General features: G+C 46.5%; 1 protein-coding gene, 1 long non-coding RNA gene and 1 pseudogene across 4 annotated transcripts; 2 read left to right on the top strand and 1 right to left on the bottom strand.

Moving 5' to 3' along the window:
• Positions 1–1,246: 1,246 nt before the first annotated feature.
• On the bottom strand, positions 1,247–8,211 carry LOC123077929 (uncharacterized; annotated as a pseudogene).
• LOC123114413 (uncharacterized) lies at positions 3,532–5,883 on the top strand. The gene is made up of 4 exons (XR_006456535.1): positions 3,532–4,418; positions 4,551–5,013; positions 5,115–5,399; positions 5,544–5,883. It is a non-coding gene; the product is annotated as an uncharacterized lncRNA (long non-coding RNA).
• Positions 8,212–9,380: 1,169 nt separating the features above from the next.
• On the top strand, positions 9,381–16,157 carry LOC123114395 (glycosyltransferase BC10). 3 transcript variants are annotated; one of them, XR_006456534.1, is made up of 12 exons: positions 9,381–10,024; positions 10,148–10,264; positions 10,353–10,453; positions 13,229–13,300; positions 13,559–13,640; positions 13,758–13,838; positions 14,123–14,167; positions 14,358–14,404; positions 14,898–14,963; positions 15,038–15,187; positions 15,535–15,663; positions 15,779–16,157. XR_006456534.1 is itself a non-coding variant. In XM_044535850.1 (11 exons), the coding sequence occupies exons 1-11, from the start codon at positions 9,716–9,718 to the stop codon at positions 15,797–15,799; spliced, it is 1,173 nt and encodes a 390-aa protein (XP_044391785.1). In that variant the 5' UTR covers positions 9,387–9,715; the 3' UTR covers positions 15,800–16,157. The 3 variants fall into 3 exon arrangements, 2 of the variants coding, with proteins under 2 accessions (XP_044391792.1, XP_044391785.1); XM_044535850.1 differs by lacking the exon at positions 14,358–14,404 and having other exon boundaries at positions 9,387–10,024; XM_044535857.1 differs by lacking the exons at positions 13,229–13,300; positions 14,358–14,404 and having other exon boundaries at positions 9,386–10,024.
• Positions 16,158–16,413: the final 256 nt, after the last annotated feature.

The raw sequence follows: 16,413 nt of genomic DNA, 5'->3' as shown, positions 1-16,413 counted from the left end.
GACGATAGTATTCGGACACCGGAAGTGTTCCGGGGGTACCGAGTACGTATCGGGTCACCGGAAAGGGGTTTCGGGCACCCCCGACAAAGCTATGGGCCTTATGGGCCAAGAGAGGGACAGACCAGCCCGTGGTGGGCTGGTGCACCCCCATATAGGCCGAAATAGGAGAAGGAGGGGAAGGGAGAAGGAAAGGGGAGGATTTGCCCTCCCCCTTTCCTTCTACCCCCTCTCTTTCCTTCCCCCTCCGACACTTATGGAAGGGGGGAGGCCGCCCTTGCTGCCCCTCTCCCTCTCCCACCTATATATATGTGGGGGGGGGCATAGCTAGAACACACAATATTGATTCCTAGCCGTGTGCGGCGCCCCCCTCCACAGTTTATGCCTCCGGTCATATTCACATAGTGCTTAGGCGAAGCCCTGCATGGATCACTTCACCATCACTGTCACCACGCCGTCGTGCTGACGCAACACTCCCTTGACACTTTGCTGGATCAAGAGTTCGAGGGACGTCATCGAGCTGAACGTGTGTAGAACTCGGAGATGCCGTAAGTTCAGTACTTGATCGGTCGGAATGAGAAGAAGTTCGACTACATCAACCGCGTTAACAAATGCTTCCACTTTCGGTCTACGAGGGTACATGGACACACTCTCCCCCTCTCGTTGTTATGCATCTCCTAGATAGATCTTGCGTGAGCATAGGAATATTTTTGAAATTGCATGATACATTTCCTGACAGGTGCCCCGGCTGCAGCAGCATCAGACCAGGGCATTGCTGGGTCAGTCGCCAGCTGGCTGGAGGTTCCTGTCAGGGTGTCCTCGGGTTGGCATCGGCAACAGCTTCAGGCCGGGCGCATCCACATGGGCTTGTTCAGATGGGTAAGTGGCACTCCTGGGAAAGCAATGGTAGTAGTAGCAATATAGAGGCTCATTTGAACGCAATGTTAGTAGTAGCTACAGACCATCTAGTTAATAATCAGTTAGTAATGATCAGATTTTCTAGCAATGTTAGTAATGGAGTTAGTTTGCTTGGTTGTGATCACAACAAGATTAATGCTTTACTTTATTTCTGATTGTCTAGCAATACTCATGCACACCAGCATAGGTTTGATGCAAAGTTGTCTCTTTAATTCACAGGATGGATCCAAATTCAAGTTATTTGCTGAAAAATTAAATTGTTTGGCAATAAAAAAAAGCTCGAAAGGACATAAGATGTTTTTGTTTTGAGAAGGCCATTGGTTGTGAACAGAATGATTCCGTCTGCGCAAAAGAGTAGACCCAAGGAGAGTACATCCCAGCAAATCTCTCCCTGTAAATGACAGAACACTCAATGGAGATAAATGGCATCACTGATTGACAACTGTTGATGCCAGTGAACAGAGTGATTCCATACCTGCACCCCAATATGGTGAAGAGACTTTACTTTGCCGGTCGTTTGTACCCTCAAACAAAACAAGCAACTTCAGTCATATGCTTCCACCATATTTTCATGAGTTAAGATACATGTATGTGAACCTAAAGTCACTTTTGTGCTTCTGAACTATGCATGTGAATCTGGTACGATAACAGTCTTTATGTTGCTCATATCATGTAGAGTATGATGTAAGTGTGGATTTGGACCCATATATGTGAAGAGGTAATAGCACCCCAGGTACCCTAACTTGCACAGGATGTGATGATCTAGTCCCAAACTTGCAAAACTTGACCAAGCCATACCCCAACTTGCATCTCATGTGATGTTTTAGTCCCAGGCCAATCACAGCGCGCCAATTGGCTGCCAAGTGGCTGGGCCGGTCAGCGCGTGCAGTTTTGCACAAAAACCCCTGCCATTTGCCTGATTCAACCCGCAGTATAGCACACCTGAATTAAATCTGGGACTAACCGGGGGCGGGAGCGTCCATATTACTACATGACGCTGTATAACATCTTCGGAGGAGAAATAGAGTACATATCTGCAAAGTGTTACTCATGCCTGACCAATGCCATGTTAACCAGTAAACTTCCACACTTTCAGCAGCATTGGTCGAAGGCGAACGCACCGACGAGGGCCTCGAGTATGTCTTCCTCGATGGCGACGCTGATGTCGAACGCCTTAGTCCGGCACCCGTCACACCTCTCCGCCGCCACCTGGTCCAGCTCCTTCTCCGCAGCACGGTCCGATGAAACATCGCTCCAGCTGCCGATCTCTTTGGATATCTCCCTCTTCAGCAGGTCTTTGCTCATGGTGAGAGGCATTCGCAACAAAGCCTTGTACCCGCATTTTCTGAAGTCGCGGAACTTCGAGTCCAGTGACTTGACGATGCAGTCAAACAGGAAGTTGGTGCGTTGAAAGTTGTTTTCTTCCTGGAAGCCGAAGCTGCTCTCTGATCCATCGCCAAAGACGGCCTCAACGGTCTCCAGCATCTCAACGATGAATGAATGGAGTGATAGACTTGACGGTGTGCCACAGAAGAGGCTGTTGTCCAGAAGTAGCTCAGCATTTGCAATGGCTTCTCTGATGCTGTGGAGCCTGCCTTCTAGGAACTCAAAATCATGCTCTGGAGAACTCTGAACACATGGTATTTCTGCATTGCTGCCGTGATCATCAGTCTTCATTGTGTCGATGGACATGGACATATCTACGATTTCAGACTCTAGATTGAAGAGATCTTCCATTTTGTTCTCCATTGAAATAAAGAATTCAGTACTCTCTGCATACAAAAGAAAAACCATACATTATCATCATAATCTATACTCCATTACACACGTCAAAACCTACTAATTCAATCCATTCTGTAAATCAGAATTGTTTTAAGCTTCTCTCTAAAGAGAGTTCATTTCAGCCGAGCAAAGTTAACTAGAAGATAGCGTAACAGAACATTGTCTTATAATAGTTCAAATATTAGTAATATATGTAAACTATTTGTTGTTTCTTCCGCTACTCATCGTGATACATACCTTTAATCTGCAACACCGCGTCAAGATGTGCACTAAAGCAATCAATTTCGTGGCCAAATGCATTTTATGCAAAACATAGCTATTCATTTAAGGTTTCGTCGGCATATAAACATATATTCTTACTTCAGATCAGCAACAGAAGTAGAGTAAATAAAGAGGAAACTTTATTTTGTAGCACACATTTTCTTCTTCAGAAAAGGCCTTTCAACCTAACTAAAAGTAAAGTGGCTTGCAGGGGGAGAGCGGCGATGGAGTGGACGGGCGCGCCTGCTCACGCTACGCGTGCCAATCGAACATTGACGGGTGTAATGGAGCATTGAATGCGATCGAAGAGTGAATACAAAGATGCGTAGCTTGGAACAGTAATATACGGGGAACTCCCCATTCGATATGACGATTCTGTCACGGCAGGATTTATCTTGTTCGGATGGTGCATGACATGACTACCGGTCCAAACCGGTTGCCCATTGTATGCAGGCCGGCAAACAAACGGCGTTGTTTACGACAGATAAGCATACGTGGCACCACGGGTCCGCACCCCCCCTGTCCCCATCGACCGCCCCAACGCGCTGAAGGAAAAAAAAGACACTTATCGCTTTGACCGCCTCATCAAGAGCTAAAGGGAAAACAGAGCAATGGCGACGGCGAAGGCGGGAGGCGGCGGCTACGAGTTTTTGTCAGATCTAGTCGATAGGAACCTTCCATATTCTCCCTTATTGACGCCTGTTGTTGTCCGCTTTGATTTTGACGGACAACTTACTGTTCTTGCCCGCTCCTTCTGAAAGTGTTGTGCTTGGATGGCAAATGAATTGCTCTTACTTGCTGTGGAATGTCTGTATGCCAATTAGTCATAGTTATGTAAAACAATTGCGTGGTAATGATTCGTCTGTATGCCAATTAATCACACAGGGTCCGTGTCAGGAATGCACCCCTTGAGCCCCCCCCCCCCCCTACGTTGGGAGGATAAGGGCACTGGAAAAAACACTCAGATGCTATGCAAAAAAGAAGTGTGACAATGTCGTAATTCCTGCCGTCGGAGACAACTTTGATCCCCTTGGAGAGGCATACGACTATTACAATCTGTATCCCTGAGAATTTGGGTTTGGGATTAGATATAGAAAAAGCAGATTGAACGTCGAGAGAACAAACTGTATGAAGGAAATAGTTTGCGGCTGCTCAATTAGTAATTCTTTTCGATTTCATCACTGTATATATTGTACTAATCTTTTTGTAGCCTCAAAAATGAAAACGCACATTGTTATTTCCCACAAAAAGAATTGCAGGGTGTCCCGAAAAGGAGCAACACACGGTCTTACCGATGTACGATATGCCATTCGGGCTGTTTGTCGGAGTCAACAACCACTTCCAAAGTGTCATTTTCGGCGGAGTCCTGGTTAGGGATGAGACAGCGGAAACATTTACATGGGTGTCCACTGAATTTATCCGCATGATGGGTGGCAAACATCCACAAACCTTGCTAACAGGTGTGCATGAATAAACATTTATATTTGAAATTTTAGGTTGCATTTGCACACTATGGCGCTTTTTCCATTGTATGTTCCTATTGTTCAAGTATGATGATTGTAAGGACAATGTTTTGATTTATGTGTCTACAGATCAATGGAGCCCGTTCAAAAAAAAACAGATCAATGGAGGGCCATGGAAGTAGCAATAGAATGTCTGGTGTAAGGGGCACATCGTGAAGAAAGCAAAAGAATCTCTTGGAGCACATTACAGAAAGAGGAGCAAGTTCAGAATCGAGTTCCACAAGATAATACGTCACATGCTCACAGTCGATGAGTTCGAGACAACATGGGGACATTTGACAGAACACACGGCTTGCAAAAACACCCTTACCTGACTCAGATCTATGAAACAAGGATGAAATGGGCGAAACCATATTTCAATGGAAAATTTTGTGCAAAAATGACCAGTACACAGTGCAGTGAAAGTTCAAACCATATGCTTAAGAATTATGTTCCAGCAAGCTGCCCCATGCATCTATTCGTTCGCCAGTAGATGAGGCTTCTTTTCGACAGGGAAGCAGCTGAGAACTACGAGGAAAGACATACTAAGATAGTAAGTTGTTCTCTTTTTCTCTGAATTCATTTATGCAGATAAAAAGGCTATGGACTCACTACCTGAACTTTTACATTACTTGTGTACCTCATTCATTTCAGACTTCACCAGTTATGAAAATGCACACCACTAGAGATGCACGCTAGCGATGTATACACTCGAGCTATGTTTCAGAAATTTGGCGAAGTCCTGTATGAAGCAGGTCAGTACAAGACAGAGGAAGTCATCAGATGGAATACGTATTTGGCACGACGGTACCACCCAGAGAAGCATGACAGTGGTACAGAGTTGTGTACCAAGTAGAAGTTGTCGACGAAGGCGCACAACTAGTATGTGAGTGTGGTAATTTTGAACACACAGGCTTGCTGTGCTGCCACACACTTAAGGTAACATAAGTTATCACTGTACCACATGCATCCGATACGGTGGTTTCTTTTTTCCTTCATAAGTCCGTGTGCACCAAAGAAAAGGAAGAGGATTTTTTGCTTGATCATATCTAACCATATCAAACCACATATGTTGTTCTGTAGGTCCTTGAAGTCCTTGGAATAGCTCAGATACCAGCCAAGCACATTCTCAAACGATGGACAAAGGATGCAAGAGATGTGCTGCCAGATCATTTGGTGCATCTTCAAAAGGATAAGATTAGTGTCAATTCAATAACATTCAGACACTCCAACCTACACACTCACGCCCTTGAAGTTGTCAGTATAGGAGACGCCAACACAGGTATGTATGAATGTGCAATGGATATACTGAAGAAATCAATGGATACACTGACACCTATGGCAAGCGTCCGTGATGGAATGGGACTTCAAGACAGAGTCCAGTCGGAGAAAGGAAAAGAAAAGGAACTGATTGCAATGCATCCAGCAGCAAGTGGGGAGGGAGTGATGCCCAAGGCAGTGCAATTGGTAGTTTCGTTGGCTTAAAGCCTCCAGAATGAAAGCGTAAAGCAGAACGACCAACTACCAGCAGGGACAAGCGTCTGTATGATGACCGAGGCGCGAAGAGCAAAAAATGGAAGCAGGCACCAAATAAAAAGCTGCTGATAGGTGTGGAACAAGCAAGCGTACTCGTTTCTGTAGTATCTGCGGTGAGGGAGGTCACAAGAGAGGTGATCTTCCTTGGAAAGAAAATGCTCAAACTGTGGTGTCGATGGTCACAGAAAGAAACACCCGCAACAAACCTAAAGTTGTGCTGCATGTTGTTGAAAATGCAACTTTGGAGCAACTTTTGATTTAGAATTCTACAGTGTGATGTGCTGTTGAGGGCTTCGTAGCCATTATCCAGAAGATGGTCTTGAATAATAAATCGCCACTGATCAATGTGTGATGCTGTCATCGGTATCCGCGTCTTTGCTTCTGTGTCTTTCATGAACATTGCGTATGTAACTGAATTTTCGCATAATTGTACTATTATGTCAGTGTTGTCGATTGCATTTCCGTTTGTATTTTAGCACTAGGAAAATAATGAACTTTCCGTTCAGTCCCTATTTCTTGGAAGAAATTCAGTTTGTTTTGCTTTTGTGCGGCTTGCTTGAGCAATGGTCGGTTTGCCATCTTCGCAAACTAGGGTTTCCTCTCTTCTGATTTGGGGATCGATTGAACAAGTCGCTAGGGTTAAATGGATCGACCACGAGTGCCGCAGCCACAGTTAATGTAGTTGGTGGGCCAGCGCCGACGGTAGCCCGTCTGCAACTGAAACCCACCGTTTTCTCCTGCCGTTTGCACCTACAGCACACGTTGGTACAGTACCTCAACGCCATCGCTATGTCCTGTACGTCCGTCCAGACTCACTGTACAACCTCAAAACTCCATCCAAAACGTACGCATTAACTACCCGCGTACACGCCCTGTACTGCCGCGCCCATCCCAGATCCCACCACGAACCGACGCCCGGAGATACCGTGAGCAGGCGTGCTCGTCCACGCCATGGAATTTTCGCTTGCAGGGGTTACTAGCTACAAGGTATCCTTACATCCTAGTACAACATTCAAGGTGATACTACAAAAGTATTTACCGATCTTTTCAGTTGGACTTCCTAAGGAGGAAGCACCGTGTGAGAAGCATGCTTCGAGGACAGATGTTGGGCTCGGCTGATTGGGCTCCTCATTTGTGCACGTAGCAGGAGAATCAGCCCCTTGGTCACCCTGGAACTAGAACAAAATAACATTTTCAAATTTCAATAGCAAGCTAGACAAAAAGTAGTGTGACCACTGATCACAGTACAATGAATGCCAAGTCATCCAAGTTGGTAAACCATTACTTCAGTAAAGACCAGGGAACATCCAATCACATTCCGAGGAATATTTTTTTAACAACAAATTCACAAAATGTACCAGGCATGGATTCATGGAAGTGCTTCCTTAGCAGTCTCTACCATTAGACAAAGTGATAAGTATAAGCACTACAATTTCATCGTATGGACATACTATCAAAGAGGTAATTTCATGATTGACTGATCAATATTGCTGAAGTAAACATAAGTAAGAGATATAAAAGGTTGACAAAATGAAGCAGTAGGGCAACGTCAAAACTGACCTGATAGCTCTTGTGAAACTCAGGTGATTGATCATTGGAATTGTATATAGTCTCAGCATTATTGAGAGGAGCCGATGAGTCGGAATAGTTCGTCTGGTCTGCAGCCTGGCGTGCCCCAGCTCTGCTGCGGGGCGCCGGGGTGGCCGCGGTGCTGCGGCGAGGCGTACGCGATGGTCTGCAGCCTGGCGCCGGCCCTCGAGCTCGCGCGCGCGCCCGGCTCCAGCAGCCTCGACGCGGCGGCGTGCACGAGGCGGCTCCGCCTGGGGCTCCTTGCCGGCAGGTCGGCGCTGTGGTGGCTCCGCGGCGCGTGCGTGGGCGAGTCGGGCGCGGGCGGGCGCCGGCTCGACGGCAGCATCACGACCACCGGCGCCAGCTCATTGTCTCCTCCCCCCGCCGACACCTCCACCTTCCTCTGCTTCTGCGGCCTGGGCTGCGCGGCCGCGGCCGCGCCGGGGGCGGCGGGCCGAGACTCGAGGCCCATGAGGCGCGCGACGACGCCGGGAGGGGCGGCACCAGCTTTGCCATCAGCTCCAGCGGCCGCGCTCGGCGCGTGACGAGGAGGCTGCGGGGCCGACGAAGAGGGCGGCGGCGGCGGCGCGAGCCTGCGGAGCGAGGAGCTGCGGGCGGCCGAGGGGAGCAGGCGGCGCGGGTTGAATCAGGCAAACGGCAGGGGGTTTTGTGCAAAACTGCGCGCGCTGACCGGCCCAGCCAATTGGCGCACTGTGATTGGCTTGGGACTAAAACATCACATGAGATGCAAGTTGGGGTATGACTTGATCAAGTTTTGCAAGTTTGGAACTAAATCATCACATCCTATGCAAGTTAGGGTACCTGGGATGCTATTACCTCATATGTGAACCTAGATATGCTGCAAGTGATATATGTGTACTTTGTTGTGGACCTGGATGTTTATGTGTAATATTGCAAAATATGTATATGTGAATTGTGTGATCGGATATAATATGTATATGTGAATTGTGTGATCGGATATGCTTCAAATTACAGAGGAGGTTGTGCCCATTTTTGAAATAAATATCAAAATAATTTAAATCCAGATATGGAATTTTGCATGTTTACAGGGGAGGTTCTACCTAATCTTGCATTTAACAATAGAAAAAAGTTATTGCTTTTTAGTATGCAAACAATTTTGGTCATAATTTGCGACAGGGGTAAAATTATCTTCTCACGTGTCATTTAACACCGTTAGTACTTAAAATGGATGAAAATGTTGGAAGGGAATTTTAGAATTGATGTTAGATAAGAAAGATTTTTTTCCCGTATTAAATAAGGCACAAATTTTTAAGCTAATGTTAAATAAGGAATTCTCTCCTCTTAATTTGAGAACAATATCATCTTATTAATTAAAAGGATGCAAAACTTTTTCCCCAGTTTCTCTTTCTTCCACCGCAATACTTACCGTGCGTGACACTTCTAAAACAACAACATTGTACACAGCCTTGTACTTTACCGCCCAGTTTTACACCCCTCTTAAACCAGTTTCACTGCTCGTCACACGTCACATGTGTCAGTAAGCACGCTGCGGTCGGTTTGTCGGTTCCGTTTAGCACGTCGGTCGGCACCGGCGTGTCGCTTTGACGCAACTTTGGGACGGGCTAGTCAATGTGAATAATGGAAAGTCCACGTGCCACTGTCAGACCACAACATGGCCCTTTGCTGCTCCCTGCCCTGTTCGGGATTTCGATCCGCACCGTTGCCGCTGCCCCGACCTCACTGGAACGTGCATCCGCACCGTTCCCGTTCCCGTTCCCGTTCCCGGTAGGTGGTTGGCACGCCCGTTCAGGAGTATCTCTCACGAGACTGCTTAGCTTTACTTGCCGCTGCCGCGCTGCCCCGGCAAGCAAGCAAAAGCAAGCGAGTGAGCGGAGCGGAGCCTGCCGAGATTCGATCCCCCGCCTCCCCGCTGCGGCGCAAGTGCAACCACCACCAACCTCCCGAGATCACGAGACCGCACCACACTCCCTCCGCGCAGCCGCGGGAGCTCGAGATCTGAGCTGAGACGCGCTCCGCTCCGTTCTGCTCTGCCACGCTCTGCTCGCCCCCAATGCCGCGAGCGGGAGGAGCGTCGCCGGCGGTGAGCCGGTAATACCACTGTATAGCACGGAACACTAGCCTGCAGGCCTCCCGACCCGTCTCGGGGAATGAGGCCGCGGCGGCACTCATACGGCAGGGGCGGCAGGAGCGCGGCGGCGGCGGTGCTGCTGGTGCTGTGCCTCTGCGTCACCGGCGTCTTCCTCCTCCTGCTGCACGGCTCCTCCCCGCCGCTGGACGCGGAGGGAGGGAAGGAGCAGGCGGCCGCGGCAGGAGGAGGAGGGGGGAGGCACGAGGAGCCGATGGTCCTGGCCGAGGTGGAGGAGGCGCCGCTGCCGCCGGGGAACGCCAGGGTCGCCTTCCTCTTCATCGCCCGCAACCGCCTCCCGCTCGACCTCGTCTGGGACGCATTCTTCCGTGTACGTCCCCGGTCCCCCGCCCTTCTCGCTTCATCTCTCCATTGCCGTCTCGATTTCACCAATGCGGGAGTGAACGAATGAAGTAATCTCAAGCCGCATTGTGATTCTTATTATGCGGATCAGGGTGACAACGAGGGGAGGTTCTCCATCTTCGTGCACTCGCGGCCGGGCTTCGTGCTCACCCGCGCCACCACCCGCTCCCGCTTCTTCTACAACCGGCAGGTCAACAACAGCGTCCAGGTTAGTGCTGACAGTTACTAGTACCATATGATCTTTGCGTTCGAGACCCCATTGCTGCTGACGTGCTTTCAACTTTTTTGGCATTCAGGTGGATTGGGGGGAGGCGAGCATGATCGAGGCCGAGCGCATCCTTCTCAGCCATGCACTCAAGGACCCCTTCAATGAGCGCTTCGTTTTTGTGTCCGACAGGTACAGTTCGAGGCTCTTCTTAGAATGGCAATTTGCACAAAAGAATGAAATCAATGAAGCATAAGGTCTAAGGGGGGAACTTGTACTGTTTAACACATCAATTATGTGGTGTTTGACTTCTTGCTGCAATGCACTAATTAGTAAAGTGGAAAATCTGCTGTATTATGTCCTGAGATTGTGTCAATGTTTCTTTTGTTGTCCCATGTAGATTGTCTTACTTTTTTCAATAAATGGAATTTCATTCAATCGTTATATCAAGCTAATACAACCGCACTGAGCCCAAACTCTGCATAACATGCACACAACCAACATGTCTGAGAGAACTCAAAAGTAGGGTTTTACAGAAGAAGAAAAAAAACTCATGATAGACCACGTACCTTTGCATGATAGACCACGTACGGAGCCAACGTGTACATGCATGAATAACTTGCACACGAGATAAAAACTCTTGGTAAAAAACACATCATTCATGGAAAGCCACAAAGCCCAACACAAGGCTGTCGCCCCCACAAGGATATTTTTTTTTCGAAAAGGAGGATGACCCCCGGCCTCTGCATCTGGGAGATGCATACGGCCATTTTATTGATTATTCTTGAGGACCTTACAAAGTATAACAACAATATGCCTAAATCCGCCATCTTGGCAGCATCTGCCGCTACTCCTATCCAAATGATGAAGGGGTGCAAGCTGGGCCACATACCCATACCTCTCACCTAAGCCTAACATCTAAAGCCGGAGGCCCCGACCGAGCCATCTGCCGGGTCTGGGGCTCAAACCGGTCTGACGCACTCACATGTGTCGTCGCCGCCATCTTCCACTGGTCCATCTTCAGAGCAGATTGAGGTGACAACCTTGGCAGGTCCTCCGCCATCGACGCCACCACGACGCCAAACGACGACCTCCACCTACGCGACTCCATCTCCAAGCAACGGACATAAATCCATGCTAGGAAAGGGCCGCACCACCGCTGTCACCCACCACCCACAAGCGCCACCCAACCCCAAGGTTCCCAAAGTGGCGCCTTCAAGAAGGGAACGGCGCCGTGAGCGCCGCCGCCGCCCAACAGAGTTAGGGCTTTCGCCCAGGAAACCTAGGGGAAGGTGAAGTGAGGAGATCAGTCCATACCGACGCCTCCAAGGAGGGAAACGACGCCCTCAGGCGTCGCCATTGGCGCGGCCGGTCATGGTCGGCTAGGGATTACGCCCGAACTAGATCTCCGCCACCAACAGCACCTCCTGTACAGAACCGGCGACCAAGAGGAAGCGCGGCCCGACCAGGCTGGCCCGCACGCCGAACAGGGGAGGAAGGGACGCGCCAGATCGCGCACACCGACCGTAGTAGAAGCCGCCGCCGGCCGCCAACGACCACCGGATCCCGCCGCCTGCGTGGCCGGGGCACCGGATCCACCACCCGCACGGCTGTTAGCCGGCCGTGCCTTGCCAATGGAGCCGCCGCTCCAGATCTGAGGTTCCCCACACAGGAGCAGGGCAACCGAGGCCCCGCCGCCACCATCCTTGGCGCCCCGGGCTTGCCCGACGGCTACCTCAGGCGGCGGCGGGGGAGGGAGGAGGGAGGAGGGAAGGGGGTGAGGAGGAGGGGTGGCTAGGGTTGGGAGGAGGAGGCGGCCCTGAGGAGACGAAACCAACTCGTGTACCCTCTCCCCCACAAGGATATGGAAATATTTTTTTATCAATACACCTCAACCAGTTGCCGAACATGTTATACACACTAGGAGCGGCGGGGGCTATAGGTTTGAAGCTACCCAACAATGGACCATACTGCTAAAAATGCACTTCTAAGCTTGTATAAAAAAATTGCAATGTGATAGTGCTAAGACATAATTGGACATTTTTCCTTTAGACCAGCCAGGAGTTTTCTCCCCTTTCGTACACCGTGTCCACGCCCTAAAAAGGATTTTTCATGTCATTCACATTTAGGTCCAGCTCAGATCCCTCTATTGTTTCCCTTTCCACCTAAACATACTGGTAGACTCGAATTGTATTTTTTAAGTGCTTATTATCGCTCGCAGGAAATCCTACTTTTACAATCGGTAGATCACCAGGTTATTCATAAGCCGTGTTTTCTGTGACTTGGGGAGAACATTTGTTTTGCAGGAAGTGAATCCTGGGTTATATTTTCCAATTGTCCCTATGTTCTGTTGGTTGTCTCGGATAAGTGCCTATTTTTTTTTTTGAGCTGAATAAGTGCCTATTTTTTCGAGAAAGGGAATATATTAATATCGCGAAGATACCAATTACACCCAGCCTCTGCAACAACGCAATACCCTAATGGCATTACGGATGCACACAGCCAAAAAAGAAGAAGAAGCTAAAAAAGAAAAGCTCTGCTACATAGTTCCAGTCCTTGCAGCCAGTACAACCACCACCAAAACAACACCTGAAGTCCAAGTTCTCCAAAAGCGACGCCTCAAAGAAGGAAACAGTGCACAAGCGCCACCGTCGCCCGATCGTAGATCATGGGTTTTTGCCCTGAAGATAGTCCCCGCTCTCAAAACAATGCCTTCAACAAGGACATTGCCAGACACAACCAAATGTATAGCTGTACCCATTTAGCAAATTCGGGTCTGTTGCAAATTTGATATCTTTTACATGGCTCCGGTGTTTGACTCAATAGTTACTAATACTCAACAATCCAACATTTATTTATTAGAAACTTGTTTTCGTCAAAATGGTTATGTACTGCGTGCATCATTTATGAACGTATTTGGATCTTAATATTGAATTCGTGCTTACTAGGATCTTCTCTCTCTGCCAGCTGTGTACCATTGTACAATTTCAACTACACTTATGACTACATAATGTCTGCGTCAACCAGCTTTGTGGACAGGTATAAACATCTCAGTTTTGCATTATGTCTCCTAGCCTTGATTAAGAATGAGTATCAGCCAGTATTTATGAATGACAATATAAGTTCATCATAGCCTTTTCCATTTTACATTGTCTTAGTGTTTTCATGCACCTTAACCTTTTAGATGGATTGCTAGCATAACATATTGCAGATCTGTTCATATTAAGATGTAAGCTTTTCTTTTAGCTGATGTTATAGTCTGAGGACTAATAGCATCCGATTGTGTAATGCTGGCAGTTTCGCCGATACAAAACAGGGCAGGTACAATCCACGAATGGACCCAATCATCCCGGTGGAGAATTGGAGAAAAGGCTCACAGGTACCTTTCCGCTTTTACTGATGAAAGAAGAAGGATGGAAAATAAAAGATTAACTTGAATTTTTGTGTGTCTAATAAACTCATTCTTTTATCTCTGCCAACCTAACTTGCCATACAGTGGGCTGTGCTAATTAAAAAGCATGCTGAAGTTGTGGTTTATGATGATGTGGTGTTGCCAGAATTCAAGAAGCATTGCAGGGTATGTGCCTCAATAATTGTATGTTCTAAGTATTGTAAATAGTTCATAGATGGACATAACTTCACAAGGTAGTAGTTTCGCATCATCAAGATAATGTCACTTAAATAGTTGTACACTTCTTATTGTTCTACTAAGTTCTGACAATTTTTACATCTGTACTTACATATGGTTCTGTAAGGTATGCATGTACAAATGACAGTTTTTCTATCTGTACATACATGGGAACTTGATTTTTTTTCTATGCCTCTTCTTATTAAAGAAAGTATATCTTTTATTTGCTGCAGAGAAGGCCCTTACCAGAGTTCTGGAGGGACTGGGATAAACCTATTGTAAGTGAGACCCTTTAACAAAATGCCCATCCATCTATTTGTGGAGTATCTTGAACCATGGTTCATGCTGTCTTTCTTTCTTCTGTGCAAATAGTTCATGCTTGTTTTGGATGCAGTTTGTACCTGGAGTATGTCTAGAATACATGACAGATTAGAGGCTGTGTTCATCATGCCATTTGTTTTCCTGTAGGTTCTGGATGTTAACATCTGGCCTTATTCCTGTGACATGAATTGCAGGCATGAACTTGATCCGTGCCTGTATTTGCTTTAATGTTAACCAGTACCCATCCAAATGAATTGATTTTTATTTGTTTTCATCAATGTATGCAATAGTGAAGGAGGCATTGTTCTCAAACTATGGACAAGTTAAGTTTATACATGATAAATAACACTATGTGTGATAGTTTGTGCGCTCACAAGGATCACGTATACAGAAGTGGAACCAAAGTTAGATTAACCTTTTCTGCAATAACCTTTTCTGCCACCATATTCCCATACGTATATGTAGTGAAGCCAAATTTTAAGCGTGGCATATAGTGCATAGAACCACTACTCATATGTCATATATATACTGTATTTCTTATATTTCCTAAATTATTTTCTTAACCAAATAAGTACCTAAGCCTTCAAGATTTACTAATGAACTCAATAAGTACATTTGTTTATGGTTGTTTCACTGGAAAAAGTTTAATTGGTAGACTTACGTGTTACATGTCCTCATTTTATCCAGCCTGCTGAGGCATGGAAGGCACATAACTGCATACCAGATGAGCACTATGTTCAAACATTGCTTGCAGTAAGTCAATGATCATTTTAACATACCATGAATTTGTTCTCTACACAAATGCACATGACCTATCTCTGTTACAGCAAAATGGGCTTGAAGAAGAGCTTACGCGGAGATCAGTTACACATAGCGCATGGGATCTATCATCTTCTAAAGATCGTGAAAGGCGTGGATGGCATCCTGTAACATACAAAGTCTCTGATGCTACACCCGCACTTATAAAATCCATTAAGGTATATGTTTCTGTCAAATCTGAACACTGTATTCCCTAGAAAAGATGATCGTATTTTTTTTGTATTTCACAGAAAACCAGGTATGCTTTTATTATTTGTTTTGGTTTGCTGAGTTTGATAGAAGGTTATATCTAGCAACATCGATGGAAAAATCGGTGATGAGTAATAATATCAGTGTATGTCAGTCTGGTGACCTATTGATCTTTATGACAGAATTTTCAACTTTGATTTCCATGTTGTAGTTCTGTCATAATAAGATACATGTCTGTAAAATAAACTGCCTGTAAGAAGTGCCTAGGACAATTTCTAACTGTTCACTGAGGGTCTATATCTTTATATTTTTGTAGGATATTGATAATATATATTATGAGACTGAATATAGAAAAGAGTGGTGTACAAGTAATGAGAGACCAGCACCTTGCTTCCTCTTTGCAAGGAAGTTTACACGCGGAGCCGGTCTGAAGCTTCTTAACTCAGTGAGTTCAGGACCTTTTAACTTTTGTTATGGATGAGCCTGCACAAACATAGGCAAAGCAGGTGCCTAAGAAATAACACTCTCCTTTGCTTATGTAATTCCTTTTTCCTGTGCAGTCATTTATAGCAGCGAGATGATGAGTATATAGTGCAGGGGACATCTGCTATGTAAAGGTTTTCTCCCTTACAAGCAGAATACTGCCAGTTTGCATATACCTAAAGGAAAGGGGTGGAGATGACAGAAAATAGCAGCGATTTTTGGCCCGTGTTAGATATAATTTGTTGTACTCTAGAAAGTACAATAGGGTGTTGTAAAGAGATAAACTTATGCTTCATATAGCGCTAGGTTAGTACACATGTTAACTTACAGCTCAGCTCAGCATTGTAACTGGAACCGTAAGCAACTATCCACAGTTGGATCTGGAAGAACCACTTAAGTTCTATTCTTGAGAAAATCCTTTCTGCAAATTTATGGAAGCAGTTGCATCTTGTGGCATGTTCATTCGTTCAGTATTATCCGGTGATCTGAATGCGAATCGAGCTTATGGAACTGCATGGTTCCCATTGATTCATAGCATATTTGTTGATAATCTAGATGGTCAGAAGTATGTTTCGTCAGAGATACGGGACCTATCTACTTCTGTGGACTTTGATACTCTCAGACTCTCAGTTCATCTTCATCAGACCTCTGGTGCATTTATGATGGTACTGGTAGACTTACCAGTTTACAACTACTCTACAGTATTCGGATA

This window comes from Triticum aestivum, chromosome 1B (genome assembly GCF_018294505.1).
Source record: "Triticum aestivum cultivar Chinese Spring chromosome 1B, IWGSC CS RefSeq v2.1, whole genome shotgun sequence".
NCBI lineage: Eukaryota > Viridiplantae > Streptophyta > Magnoliopsida > Poales > Poaceae > Triticum > Triticum aestivum.
This window is presented reverse-complemented; position numbering and strand designations above follow the sequence as displayed.